This window comes from Psammomys obesus, unplaced genomic scaffold (genome assembly GCF_907164565.1).
Source record: "Psammomys obesus unplaced genomic scaffold, mPsaObe1.curated_primary_1811, whole genome shotgun sequence".
Classification (NCBI taxonomy): domain Eukaryota; kingdom Metazoa; phylum Chordata; class Mammalia; order Rodentia; family Muridae; genus Psammomys; species Psammomys obesus.
In genome coordinates, this window is record NW_026589287.1 from 3,073 (window position 1) to 16,550 (window position 13,478).

Genomic DNA, 13,478 nt, shown 5'->3' on the forward strand with positions numbered 1-13,478 from the left:
GCCAACATTGTCTGTTGGCATTGTGCTCACTCAGGTCCACTTTTATTACTCTAGCCTAACGCCAATGTTTGTGTACTACCACACATTTCTTGTAATTTAAAGCATTATTTTCTGTAAAACTTTATGTTCAAAAATGATATTCTTTAATAACTCAAACTTTAAGAAAACCAGCTGATCTTGGCACACTTATTTCGTGGAAAAACTAAAATGGCTAGTATAATTTTAATTGCCATATACTGCTATGTGTTTTTAAATATGTGTTCTTTGTATCAGTTTCACTTTTTAAAATCACAGTTTTATTCAGCTGTGATAATATCTAACTCTCATCCCAGTATTCAGGAACCTGTGTAAAGATGATAAGCATGTGATTCCAGGTCAGTATGTACTAACTCATGAATTCTAGGCCAACTTGGATACATACTTAAATTCTTTGTCTCAAAAAATTAATACTGCAACAGTGGTGTTTGCGTAAGGAGAAGTTGCACTTTGCTGTTGATAATATCTAGGGGCTGGTACACAGATGCTTTGTTAATGCAGCACCTCAGTGACATACAGAAACACAAACTTAAATTTTAAAAAGAACAAAATAAAAGTAAGACGCGTTCTTCTACGTCACCTAAATTTTCTAGCTTTTAGCCATCATTATTCTTAGCATAGTTTCACATTTTAAAATCTGTGTAACAACTGAAGATATATCTAAGATTGATTTTGTTATTTTTGTACTTCTCGTTTCAGTCACAAAAATGTTGTTTTACTAATATTTTCAAATACCAAACTTAGTCTTTAGCAATTTCTGTCTTGACTTAATGTTTTATTAATTATGTCTTTGCTTTAGATATCCTTTATTACCATCTTTGTGTTGACTTCGCTTGTCCTGGTAGCATCTTCTGAAGAATGCTCAGCTTACTGATAACCAGTCTTTAATAAAAATGTAAGGTTTAAGTTCCCTAATAACTGCTTCAACTATCACAAGTTTGCATAAAAGGTATTTCAGTAATCATTCATCTGTAGTTGTTTTTTTAATTTACACTTTCTTCTTCTTAAATTATTTTCTTATTCATTTATTCATTAAGACAACATCTTGCTATCCCAGCCTGGCCTAGAATTAAAATCTTCTTGCTTCACTCTTTACACCTCTGGGATTACAGGCATGCATAACCATATTTGGCTTAGAATTTTTTAATGTTTGTTTTCATCGTCAGGATTAACATGATTTTAAAAATGCATACGTTATGATTAAGTAATACGGTTTATCGGTAAAGAGTTTTGGTGGCTTGTTTTTTTGTCAACTTGACAGAAATATAGAGAAATCTAGAAGAGGGAATGTTAACTGAGAAAATGCTTCCATAGGCTTGACCCGCAGAGAAGTCTCGGAGGTATTGATTGATGTGACGGGACCCGAACCACTGTGGGTGTGTCGCCCCCGGCCTGAAGATACACTATGCCTTCAAACTGAATTTCCTTCCAAAGACCTAAGACAATTTCTTAGTAAAAGCCCATGCACAGGGTCATCTGAGAAATTATCATTCTCTGTGTCTAGGTGTTTTGGCTAAAACCAGGTTAGAAAATATAAGTTTTAAACTAATAAATCCTTGCTAGCTCAAACTCCACACTGTGTCTCTATATATCCAGGCTAACCCTAAATCTGTATAATGTCTTTATGGTTTAAACCTGTGAAGAATATCTTTTTAATCACTCAGAATCTTAACTATATATTACATTTGAAATTGTATGTAATACTAAAAAGCAGAAAGTCACTATAATGAAGCATGCATTTAAAAAAAAATTCCTAAAACACACTAAATTCAAAAACTCTAAGAAACAAACATATTGATGAAGAAATTTTTATAGGAAAATCACAAATATAAATATACTAAATTCAATAAATATTTGGAAATGATACAATTGGAGTGGAGTGTTTCTTACAGTCTTTGTTTTATGTTTTGTTTTGTTTTACTTACCTCATTTCCATCTTCATCAATTATTGAGATATAGTTGGAAAGCGTCTTGTTTGGGTAGGACAACAGGACATCATAATGGCTTAACTCAACCGAATCCAAGCCAAATTCTTTCCACTGGGCCTGAATTTGCTTTGCAAGCTCAAAATTTTGTTCTGTTCCTGCCAAGTGTGGTGTCCGTGTAAAATTACTGTGAAAGAAAATTGAAAATGTTTAAACATTAATGTTAGTCTGTCTTTAAGCACCAAGACATACTTACTTTTGCTATGCCTATAATACACAATATATTGAGGTAAATGCAAGATTTTCCATGAAGAAGTTTAAGTCCAATGCCTCTCATTCTATGGGGCCCCTTTGAAAGCAATAGTTTATTATTAATAATTATTAATTACAAATAGTAACTCTATTGTAATTGATGTAGGTACATACGTGTATTCCTACAGATATGCAACTCTATTCATTTGTAAATATTTAATGGTCCTTTATATCAATTCACTTTGTGTTCACTAGGAAATCCTTTGATTATTAGAGAGATTCCAAATCTTTTCAACACATATACTATTCTGATTTGTTGAAAAACTATAAAATATTCTAGTTGATTAGAGATACTACTCTACCAACATCCACATCTTACTTTTAAATAAACATAAATTTAGCTTTTTGATTACTTTTAACTTTTAGTTTCTTGCATTATTGAGGATAATACCCAGGGCCTTGCACATGTTCAGTAGCAGAGCTCAGGCCTAGGATGTGCAAGGCCCAAAACTTTTAAATTGTATTTTTTTTATCTCTTTTGCTTTATACTATTTTAATAAGAATAGAATTACTTTTTATTTTTTTCAAAACATGTTTTCCAGTTTCATCCTTATCACAGCAGTGTCTTTATCCTCATCTCAAAGATATGAGAATAAAAGTTTGGGAAGATTCCTTAGTCACTCAAAGTTATTTCCCTATTAATGAGCCAAAATGGAGCTCAAGCTAACTTCTGTGTATCAGCTTTTTCTTGACTAAAACCTACTATCTATTTTTAAAGGATGATTATTAAAGGATGAGTCAGCAAAGAAATATCCTCCATCCAAATCTGTCCACAATCTGTTTTTGTACAGTTCATAGGCAAAGAACAGCTTTATATTTGAAGTATGTGAGCAAATACAAATTAAGTTTTATAATGCATCAACAAATAAAAATCAAATTTCAGTGATCATGAGCACAATTTTTCAGAACCAGAAGTATTTGCCTCATACTTCCTTATGGTTTATTTTGTGCTGCAGAAGCAAAGTTAAGTAGTTGTGATATGTATTTGCTGGCTTACAACAGCTGGTCCTTTTACATGAAATGTTTACTCAGTTCCACTCTGATATGAAGTTAAAGCTGAAGGTGTAATCCTCCCTGTACAGCATGTAATACAAGTATAGTCTTACTATAAAAATGTCTTGATGTTCTCAGCCTTCAATTCATGCAAAAATGCCTTCTTCATGCCAGGATAGGGAACATTATTAGTAGTTTCACTGGAGGATTTTATGAACCACCCTGAAAAAACAAAACAAAACAAAACAAAACAAAACAAAAAAAAAACAAGCAAATGTATGAATTAGATATGAGCTCATGGCAGGGTCTTATTTTTCATGTAAGACACAGTTAATTATCCCGCTTATTAGCTGAAATTTTTATATTTTCTTTTCCTTGCTATCTTCACTAAAGGAAAAAAACATATATATCCTTTTTTATTGCAAAGCAAGTACAACGTTATTTTAACCCAATTTCAATTATCTGTGTTGCTGTTACTTCTAACAAAAATTCAGTGAGAAAATTTAACGTTATATTATTGTTTCAACTATCCGAGATAAAATGTTTTGAAAATGTACTTTTTCTACATTATCTTCCCTTGCCAATAATTGCCTGTGACTCTGTACAGCTAGAATAAGCATTTAACAAATGATTATAATGAATTATTTATGAGTACAGTGACTAAAGAGATTGTTCATCAGTTAAGAGCATGTACTGTTCTTGCAAAGGTCCTGAGTTTGATTCCCACCACTCTGGCAGTTTACAACTGAACTCTATGGGCACCTGCTTTCAAATGTACATTTGCACGTTTCCACAAATACAAGCATATGCAGATAATCAAAAATAAGGAGACTCATAATTATGAATATATTTCAAATATGTATATTATCTCAAAGCTTTAAAAAAAAAAGCCTCAGATTTTTAGCTTGCTTTGAATCTGAAACTAAAACAAAATATGTTGATATTTTGTTTCCACTTGAAATATGCTTGAGAAATTGAAGTTTGGAAAGCTGCGGAAAACTACAATGTACTGGAGATCCCGGTAAGAAATCCAATGCACAGAAAGCCATAGACAGTTTATAACGAGCACCTTTGCCCCTGGCCTCATAAAATGATTTAAATCTGAGAGGGACAGAGCATCATCATATATATCTGTAAACCCTTGCAGAGTACCTGACCTGGGAATAAAGAAGGTTACCCTGGCAACCTTGATGGAGCTTTCCCAGTATTAACAACACATGCACAAACACACAGGTGCATAAACATGCACATTGAAACAGGTGGTTAGGCAAAAATAAAATAAAAATAAAAAAGAATTTTAATATTCCTTCTGCGTACAAAACTAAAGTAACTGGAGTTGGCTGTGAGATTAGGGAAGAACACAGTGAGAATGATAGATTAAAGCCAAGGTCTGAAAAACAAATCACAAATGAAAAAGATAGAGGCCTGTGGGGGAGGGAGAACACTACGAAATTAACAGTCTTTGCTCTGAACAAGATCTTTGTGAACAAGGATCACAGTGGAGGTAACAAAGTAGAAACATGTAGCCTTTGAATCCAGCGCGAGCCTTCCCAACCCTTGTTTCTTGCTTTTAAACTAAAATTAGAGAAATTCCATTCAATTCCTCTTTCTGAGCACATATCTCATTGGAGCCCCACAACAACCATAGGTAGCTACTGATATCTTTCTGATAGCTAAGATTCAAGTCTGGCCCGGGGCTTCACTATTGGTCCATAGACTGTTTTTATAAATCCCAGAGCAGTGATTCATAATTTAAAGCAAAGATGAATGACTTGACAACGCTTTAGACTGTCCTGTCTGCTAAAGCCCAGTTAGAATCATGTCCGATGTCCTTAAGACCCAAACAGTGTTCTAACAGAGCTTTGAACGCTGTTTCAGGTTCTATTCTCTGTTAGGTGCTCATATTAGCTTCATTATAAAGACGGGGAAGCTAAGATTGAAAAAAGACATAGTAACTTTTTCACAGTAAATGAGTGTTAGTGATACAAACTCTGAATTCATAAGTCAGCAAGCCTGTGCGGCTCAAGGTTTCTTACAGAGTTGGGCTAAATCTGAACTAAGCTCAAAGACCTCCCTGCTAAGGCTGTTTTCAGGGGGTGCTGACATTAGTCCACGTTTCCCAGAACGAGTCTCTGTTATGCCCAAGGAAGAATGTGACCAGAAAGAGATTCCTTGCACATTGATCCCCTGAAATGCCCAGGGATGGGCTTCACTAAACCCCCAAGCAGGCAAGTCACTCAGTGCCGAGCTCTCCGAAAGATCAGAAGCCCCTAGGGATCTGTCGGGAGAAGTGTGGCAGGGTTCCAGTGGGTCAAAACTCTCCTCTCTGGGGGCTTTGGGGGTTTCGTTTTTTAGATCTGACTTTAATCTGGGCAAATCAATCCCACAAGCAGCTTTTTCCAAACTCGATCCTACACAGACACCGGCAAACCTGTGCTTAACTCTCGAGAACTACTTCCGTCTTGCCCCACGCGGATCAAGGCATCCAGGGAGAGCCACCACCCGGGTCGCCTCGGGAGCAGACCCAGCTTTGCCCCGCAAAGGCGCCCTACCGAAGACGAAGCCGATGATGAAGGTTCCGGAGAAAGCCAGCACCAGAGCCCCCGCGCAGATCCAGCGCTGGCGGCTCCCGGCGGCCACCGAGGAGCCGGTGTCCTGCAGCGGGTTCCACATCCCGGGTAACTCTGTCCTTCCTACCTCACCAGCTCTCCGCAGGCCCCGCAGCCCCGCCGCTGCGGTTGAAGTGTCCTCCCAGTACTACCCTGGGGAACAGGAGTCGCTCCTAAGACTTTCTCCGCCTGCTGATATTTCTGGCCTACTCTGAACCAATTGCAGTTAGGCTAAGGAAACGCCTGCCTGCTGAAAAGAAAACCCGGCAGGCCTCCTTTCGGGGGACACTTCACGTTTTCTCTCTGCAACTGTTCTGACAGGGCTGGAGAGATAAGCAAGAAGGTCAGAAAGAAAAAGGCAACGTGCCAAATAGTACAGCCTGTATTCGGGGGAGTATTACGGACCCGCTGTTCGTGCTTAATCATCCGTGTTAACCACAATAGACCTTGTTTGAGTGATGGGAGAGGCTTCATCCTGAACAGATAACACTCACACATGTGAGTGTGCCGTTCCAGTCCCCTAAGAGCCCTTCTTTCTGTTAATCCTTGCTTACGTTTGTGTTAAAATATCTTCTTGCTAAACTCGATTCCCCTTAATTTTTTGGTCCTATGACACACACACACACACACACACACACACACACACACACACACACATTTTGTGCCTAGGTAGATAAATTAAACTGAAGCCTCAATATCCTCTTTCTATCCTTAGTGCAGCAGTAATAGATTTAGATAGATATGTTACCTAAAGAGAATGTTTTAGTAACCCCATCATTTAGTAATCTCATCAGCTCTTAGAAAAGTCTATAAAATCTACGACAGGGATGAAGACTGTTCTTGGCAAGTACTTGGCAAACAATATGCATGAAATGAGTATGGGTGAATGAACTAGCTGCACAGAGACCTTTTTCTGCCCAATCTTGAAGAGGTACTAGTATAGAGATCCTTTTAAGATAATAAAAGAAAAAACATTCAGAATAAAAGCAAGGTAGGCAAGTAGGTGAGGTGCCTTTCCTTGGGGTGCTTACTCTTACCATCACCCCTTTGTAACAATGTAATTGGTGTGCTAATTCCATTATGTCCATGTAAAATGTATACTACTCTACCTTAGGCCATCATGGAGAGACAGGAAACCCCATCCTACCATCCAAACAATGCACACTGAAAGGTCAGAACTCCCTCAGTCCCCTCCCCTCCCCTACATGTACTCAAATCTCTGAACGGCCGTCTAAATTTCTCTGCTCCTGGTAATAATTTCATCTAGATACGTTCTATTCAAGCATATTCCCAATGTACCTGAATATGATGAGTAGGATAGTGAATCCAACTTAAATTGGTTTTGGAAGAATGCTTGGTAAGACAAAATTCTGCCCTATAATAACTTTTATAAAGAATAGCACCTTGTGTCTATGTGTAATTGGGCATTCATATGATTAAAATTAAATGTATTATAGGAAGAAACATACAGTAGAAAATATATGACACCATCAATCAAAATAGAGAACCACCCAAACTGCATCCCTTATAACCAGTCTTCCCCACCCTTGGCCCTTGAGTACCCTCATTCATGTGGCCTCCTGTCAGTCTTAGAAATATATCTCTCTACAGTCCCTGGTCTGAATAAAAACATCTTAAATGTAAATCTACATAAGATCTTATTTTTGTTATTTTGAAATACCTGGCCCAACCTTGAATACCAATAACAAATAGACTTAATTCAGTGATTTCCATCTGTAGCAGAAAAAAGAGACAGCTCCATGCAGCCAACCATAGCTACCTGTGGGGTTCCTTAATCGTTTTTGGAGCTGGACCCTGGTAAAATTGGATCATTGGCTCTCGCATACCTCCCCCCTCCACACACACACACACACACACACACACACACACACACACACACACACATATATACAAATGGCTTTCAGGATAAGAAAAACAGCAGAATTCAGATTTATTGTTTTAATTAAATTTTATTTTTTATATTAATTACAGTTTATTCACTTTGTATCTCAGCTGTAGCCTCCTCCCTCTTCCCCTCCCAATCTCACTCTTCCTCCCTCATCTTCTCCTATGCCCCTCTCCAAGTCCAAGGATAGAGTAGGTCCTCCTCCCCTTCCATCTGACCCTAGCTTATCTGGTCTCATCCAAACTGGCTGCATTGTCCTCCTCTGTGGTCTGGCAAGGCTAACCTCCCCGCCCCCCATCAAGGGGAGGTGGTCAAAGAGCCAGCCACTAAGTTCATGTCAGAGACAGTCCCTGTTCCCCTCACTAGGATACACACTTGCATACTGAGCTGCCATGGTCTACATCTGAGCAGGGGTTCTAGGTTATATATCCATGAGTGGTCCTTGGTCGGAGTATCATTTACACAATGGAATACTACTCAGCAATTAAAAACAAGAAAATTTGCAGGCAAATGTTAGGATCTAGAAAAAAAATTATCCTGAGTAAGGTATCCCAGAAACAGAAAGACACACATGGTTTATACTCACTTATAAGTGGATATTAGACATATAATATAGGGTAAACCTACAAAAATTTGTACCTCTAATGAAGGTGAGCTAGAAGGAGGACCCTGGGTAAATGATTAATCCTCACTCAGAAAGGTGAATGGGACAGACATTGGAAGAAGGAGAAAACAGGAAACAAGACAGGAGCCTACCATGGAGGGCCTCTGAAAGACTCTACCCAGCATTGTATAAAAACAGACAATGAGGCTCATAAACAAACTTTAGGCAGAGTGCAGGGAATCTTAGGAAAGAAGGGAGTGATAGTAAGACCTGGAGAGGACAGGAGCTCCACAAGGATAGCAACAGAACCAAATTATCTGGGCACAGGAGTCTTTTCTGAGAATGCAGGTTTATTAAAGGACATTTCTAATAAAGATTTTTAAGTACCAGGGTTAAGAGAATAGAAAATAAATAAAACTAGGTAACACATCCCCCAGCATGGGTGTGATTTCCCTTAGAGAGTTGCAATTCCTTCTTTCCAATGCCTTATATGCCATTTTTTAATAGGGTTTTATGGATTTTGAAGCTATAATCTTCAGAGTGTTGCTAAGAAGCCTAAATGACATAATAAGTTTCTGTAGTCTACCTGACAGGATTATAACTAATAAAGTTAAAGCATAGATTAGGAGGTCACAGGAAATTAGAGTATCTTTACTGTAAACAAAATTAATTGTCTTGTTTATGAGATTCCCAGGAAATCCCAGAGTGTAGAATGAGGCTATTCCCAAGATCATAAGCATGTAGGCCTTAGCCTGTGTCCCTGATGCTCAATAGTAAGTACTACAAACCTCTACGTAAGAGAAGTATCTTCTCCGCCGACAGCAACCTCCACAGCAAATGTTAACTGTACAAGGATTCTGCCTCTCAGCTGGTAAGAGACATAATCAAACTTCAGGATGAGGCATTCCTTTCCATTTCCATGTCCCTACAATGTTTGCTGTGTATTCTGCCTTGCAGAAAGTGTTCATCTGCTTACTTTATCTAGTCTGAAATCTAGTCTTCTCACTAAGGGCAAATGCTGGCATGGAAACACACACCTGTCAATCTCTTTATTGCCTCAAGTATTTCTGAGTTGGATTTTCTGGCTGTTGAAACCGTAATGTTGTACACAAAACACTAGTTAGTAGATGATACAATATCCTTCTGTTCCTGCTCTGAGATGACTTAATGGAAATGAAAAGGGAGCAATTATATTAGCTAGCCAGCATCTGAGAGTTGCTAAATATACCCTAACCCATCAGCTGAAATGATTTAAAAGTCTTTAGAAACAGGTCTCAATCACACTATGTACCTATGACTGGCTTAAAACTCACAGAAAACCTCCTCTGCCTCCTAAATTCTCGTGAATCCTGAACCCTCCTGAATGCTAAGAGTAAAGGCTTGTGCTGCCACATCTGCTGTAAAAGGGATTTTTCATCAATAAATCTTGGAATTAGACTAGTCATAGGACTCAAAATTTGAAGACATAGCATTACACTCTTGTCAGATTAATTCTTTAAAACTTCTGCATGTTTTTTAATCTCTCAACTCAGAAAGCTTCAGGTGTTCCTAGTTAACTGTAGTCTAAATTCCGGGACAATGCATAAAGACTGTCTACAGTTTGTGCCCTTTCCAGAAGTTATTCCATCAGCTGCCATGTACTCCTTTATACTTCCTTATTCTTGCTCATTTGATTCACCTATAAAATAATATTAGATTCTGTTGAATACTGGTATCAGAAGGGATAGAATAAGGTTTTGACCCTAAATGTGGATACTCCTCTTTCAACTGTATTAAAAAGTAAATATTTGCCACTTATTTGTCCAAGACCTTTCAAGCTTCATATCTATATCCACTAATCGCCATTGTTTAAAACCAATAAACTATATGATGTTCACTAACCTTGGATGAAACCCATTGTCTTGAGAACAATGAAGAAGTATGTTCCAAACAACAGAATGAGAGAGAAAACTATACACAGAACAAAGTATTCTTTTCAAATTCAAAGGGATGACATCATTTGAAATGAAAATTAGGATATATAATTCTTTGTACACACATTAGCTGGCCAAAGTATCATCTTCAGTTCTTAAGGAAAGAGACACACTAATACACCAACTCTTATTTCTAGTGTTCAATTAAAAAAAACAAAAAACAAACAAACAAACACTTCTTTCCTAAGATTCCCTGCACTCTGCCCAAAGGTTGCCCATAAGTCTCAGCATCTACATTGATAGTCTGCAGGGCAGAGCTTTTCAGAGGTCCTCTGTGTCAGGCTCCTGACTTGTTCCCTCTTTTCTCCTTCTTCTGATGTCCAGCCTCTTTGCCTTTCCGGATAGGAATTGAGCATTTTAGCAAAAGTCCTCCCTCTTGATTAGTTTCTTTAGGTGTACAGATTTTAGTAGGTTTATCCTATATTATATGTCTATATGAGTGATTATATACCGTGTGCATCTTTCTGCTTCTGGGATAGCTCACTCAGGATGATCTTTAAGATCTGTAGAGGACAGGAACTTCACAAGGAGAGCAACAGAACCAAAAAATCTGAGCACAGGGTCTTTCCTGAGACTGGTACTCCAACCAAGGACTATGCATGGAGATAACCTAAGACCCCTGCACAGATGTAGCACATGGCAGTTCAGTATCCAAGTGGGTTCCATTGTAATAGGAACAGGGACTGTCTCTGACATGAACTGATTGGCCTGCTCTTTAATTACCTCCCCCTGAGGGGGAAGCAGCATTACCAGGCCACAGAAGAAGACAATGCAGCCACTCCTGATGAGACCTAATTGACTAGCATTAGAAGGAAGGAAAAGAAGTCCTCCCCTATCAGTGGACTTGGAGAGGGGCATGCACGCAGAGGTGGAGGAAGGAAGGGATTGGGATGGGAGGAGGGAAAGAACCACAGGGGGGATACAAAGTGAATAATGTGTAATTAATAAAGAAAAAATATTAAAAAAGAAAGAAAATATTAGTGGGATTACTATGAGTAGTGGAACATTTTCAATTATCCAGAGTGTTAGTTTAAAGACCAGAAATCTAATAAAATATCAAGAATGATTTTTCAGAAAAAACAAAACAAAACAAACAAACAAAAAAAACCCCACAAAACTTTCTTTTGAAAACACTTTCACATAATAAAGAAAAGTACTTCTTTTCAGAGATACAGGGACTTTATTGTCATTTCGGATTAGAGAGCTGGGTCATGGTGCCCTGGGTACAGGGATAGGGTGCTGCCCAGTTGTTGCTGGTGGAAGAAAGTGCCAGCACAACCTTTAGCTGTTATGGGCAGCTAAAGGCCAGGCATGAGCCCGGAGCCGGTGGCCATCAGTGTGTTGACATCTGTTATCCCTGGGTTAGGAAGGCAGAGGCATTTGTCATCAGGAAAACCTGTAGGGGACCATGAGAAGTAAGGACTCTGGTTTACTGGCAAAGAGATGGGGCATGTCCTTGTCCTTCTATAACATTCTGATACAGAAAAGTCGACCTGTTGAATGTCCTTGAATGGGGGTGAGTCTTCTCTGGGCGTTGGTCTTGGGATTGTCTAGATCTGGTTTTCAAAGCGTTGTATCCAGTCCTCACCTCAAGGAGTGGTCTCCCACAAGGCATTTACAAATTGGATAGGTGCTTTCTTCAGACTACCCTCCAACATAGACCAGCTTGAGTTTTCATGATTCCTTGGAATGCTACTCATAGTTAAGAGAGCTGTTCAAGGACATAGGAGCTTCTGGGTTCTGGTGGTTGGGCTGTGGAGCAGGAACTAGACTCATAGCATGTGGCTGCCAGGACACCATGTCCATTACAGCTTTTTTGACCCTGAGGATGATGATGATGAAGGTGTTGGCTACTATGGTGATAAACCTGGACAATAGCCAAGCTCTTACGCTTGGCATGCTTAACCAGATTGTTAACTTCACGCTTTAGGAAATGAGGAGCATAGCTTCTCAGATCTAAAGCACCAAAGAGATGGAGATGAGCACCATAAGGGATACAAAAGATGAAAAGGCAATGACCTGCTGCACCTCAACCTTCAGCTGATACTCACTGGCCCTGAGCAGCGCGCTATGCAGCATGGCCTCAGCCATGTTCTTGTTATTAATGGTTCACATTGTTCTGGGTTTTTCTGGGCACACCTTGTCAAATACAGCTATAGTTCAGTTTTGAGCTCCTACTCCTAGGTTACAGACTACAGGTTCTGCAGTCCCTACCTTCATCTTGGTCCTAAGCACATCAGGAAACCTGCCGCCACATTACCACCTGTATACCTGCTGGACTCTTTGACAAACCACAGGGAAACTACTATAGTATTCTACGATATTACTATACTAATATTACTATAATATACCATAGTAATTACTATAATATTACTATAATATTCTCTGGCCTTGTCTTCATTTGTAAACGCAATATTCTCACATTCAAAACTACTTCTATAAATTACAAATCCTTATAACCCAAGAAATAGAATTAAATAAAATATAGGGGCATAGATACATGATATCTGTTTTACTATTACCTAAATTTAACTTCTTCAGTAATTATTTCTTGTTCTCTTTTTTATTAGTCAATTAATTTTTTATAAATTACAGTTTATTTACTTTGTATGCCAGCTGTAGACCCTTACCTCATCCCCTCCCAATCCAACCTTCCCTCCCTCATCTCCTCCCATGCCCCTCTCCAAGTCCATGGGTAGGGACGGTCCTCCTCCGCTTCCCTCTGACCCTAGCCTATCAGTTCTCATCAGGAGTGGCTGCATTGTCTTACTCTGTGGCCTGATAAGGCTGTTCCCCGCTCAGGGGGAGGTGATCAAAGAGCCAGCCACTGAGTTCATTTCATAGATAGTCCCTGTTTCTATTACAAGGGTTGTAGGTTACCTCCATGCATGGTCCTTGGTTGCAGTATCAGTCTCAGAAAAGACCCCTGTGCCCAGATTTTTTTGGTTCTATTGCTCTCCCTGTGGAGCTCCAGTCCCCTCCAGGTCTTTCTCTCTACCTCTTCTTTCATAAGATTCCCTGCACTCTGCCCAAAGTTTGGCTATGAGTCTCAGAATCTGCTTTGATACCCTGCTGGGTAGGATCTTTCAGAGGCCCTCTGTAATAGGCTCCTGTCCTGTT

General features: G+C 38.9%; 1 protein-coding gene across 1 annotated transcript; it reads right to left on the minus strand.

Annotated features, from left to right (window-relative positions):
• Positions 1-1,961: 1,961 nt before the first annotated feature.
• Positions 1,962-6,139, minus strand: LOC129674961 (glutamate carboxypeptidase 2-like; the record flags this gene model as incomplete). The annotated part of the gene is given in 3 exon segments (XM_055605024.1): positions 1,962-2,148; positions 3,380-3,488; positions 5,819-6,139. Coding segments are annotated over 3 exon segments (417 nt in total), but the record flags the coding sequence as incomplete, so codon positions are not given.
• Between the last annotated feature and the right edge of the window lie 7,339 nt (positions 6,140-13,478).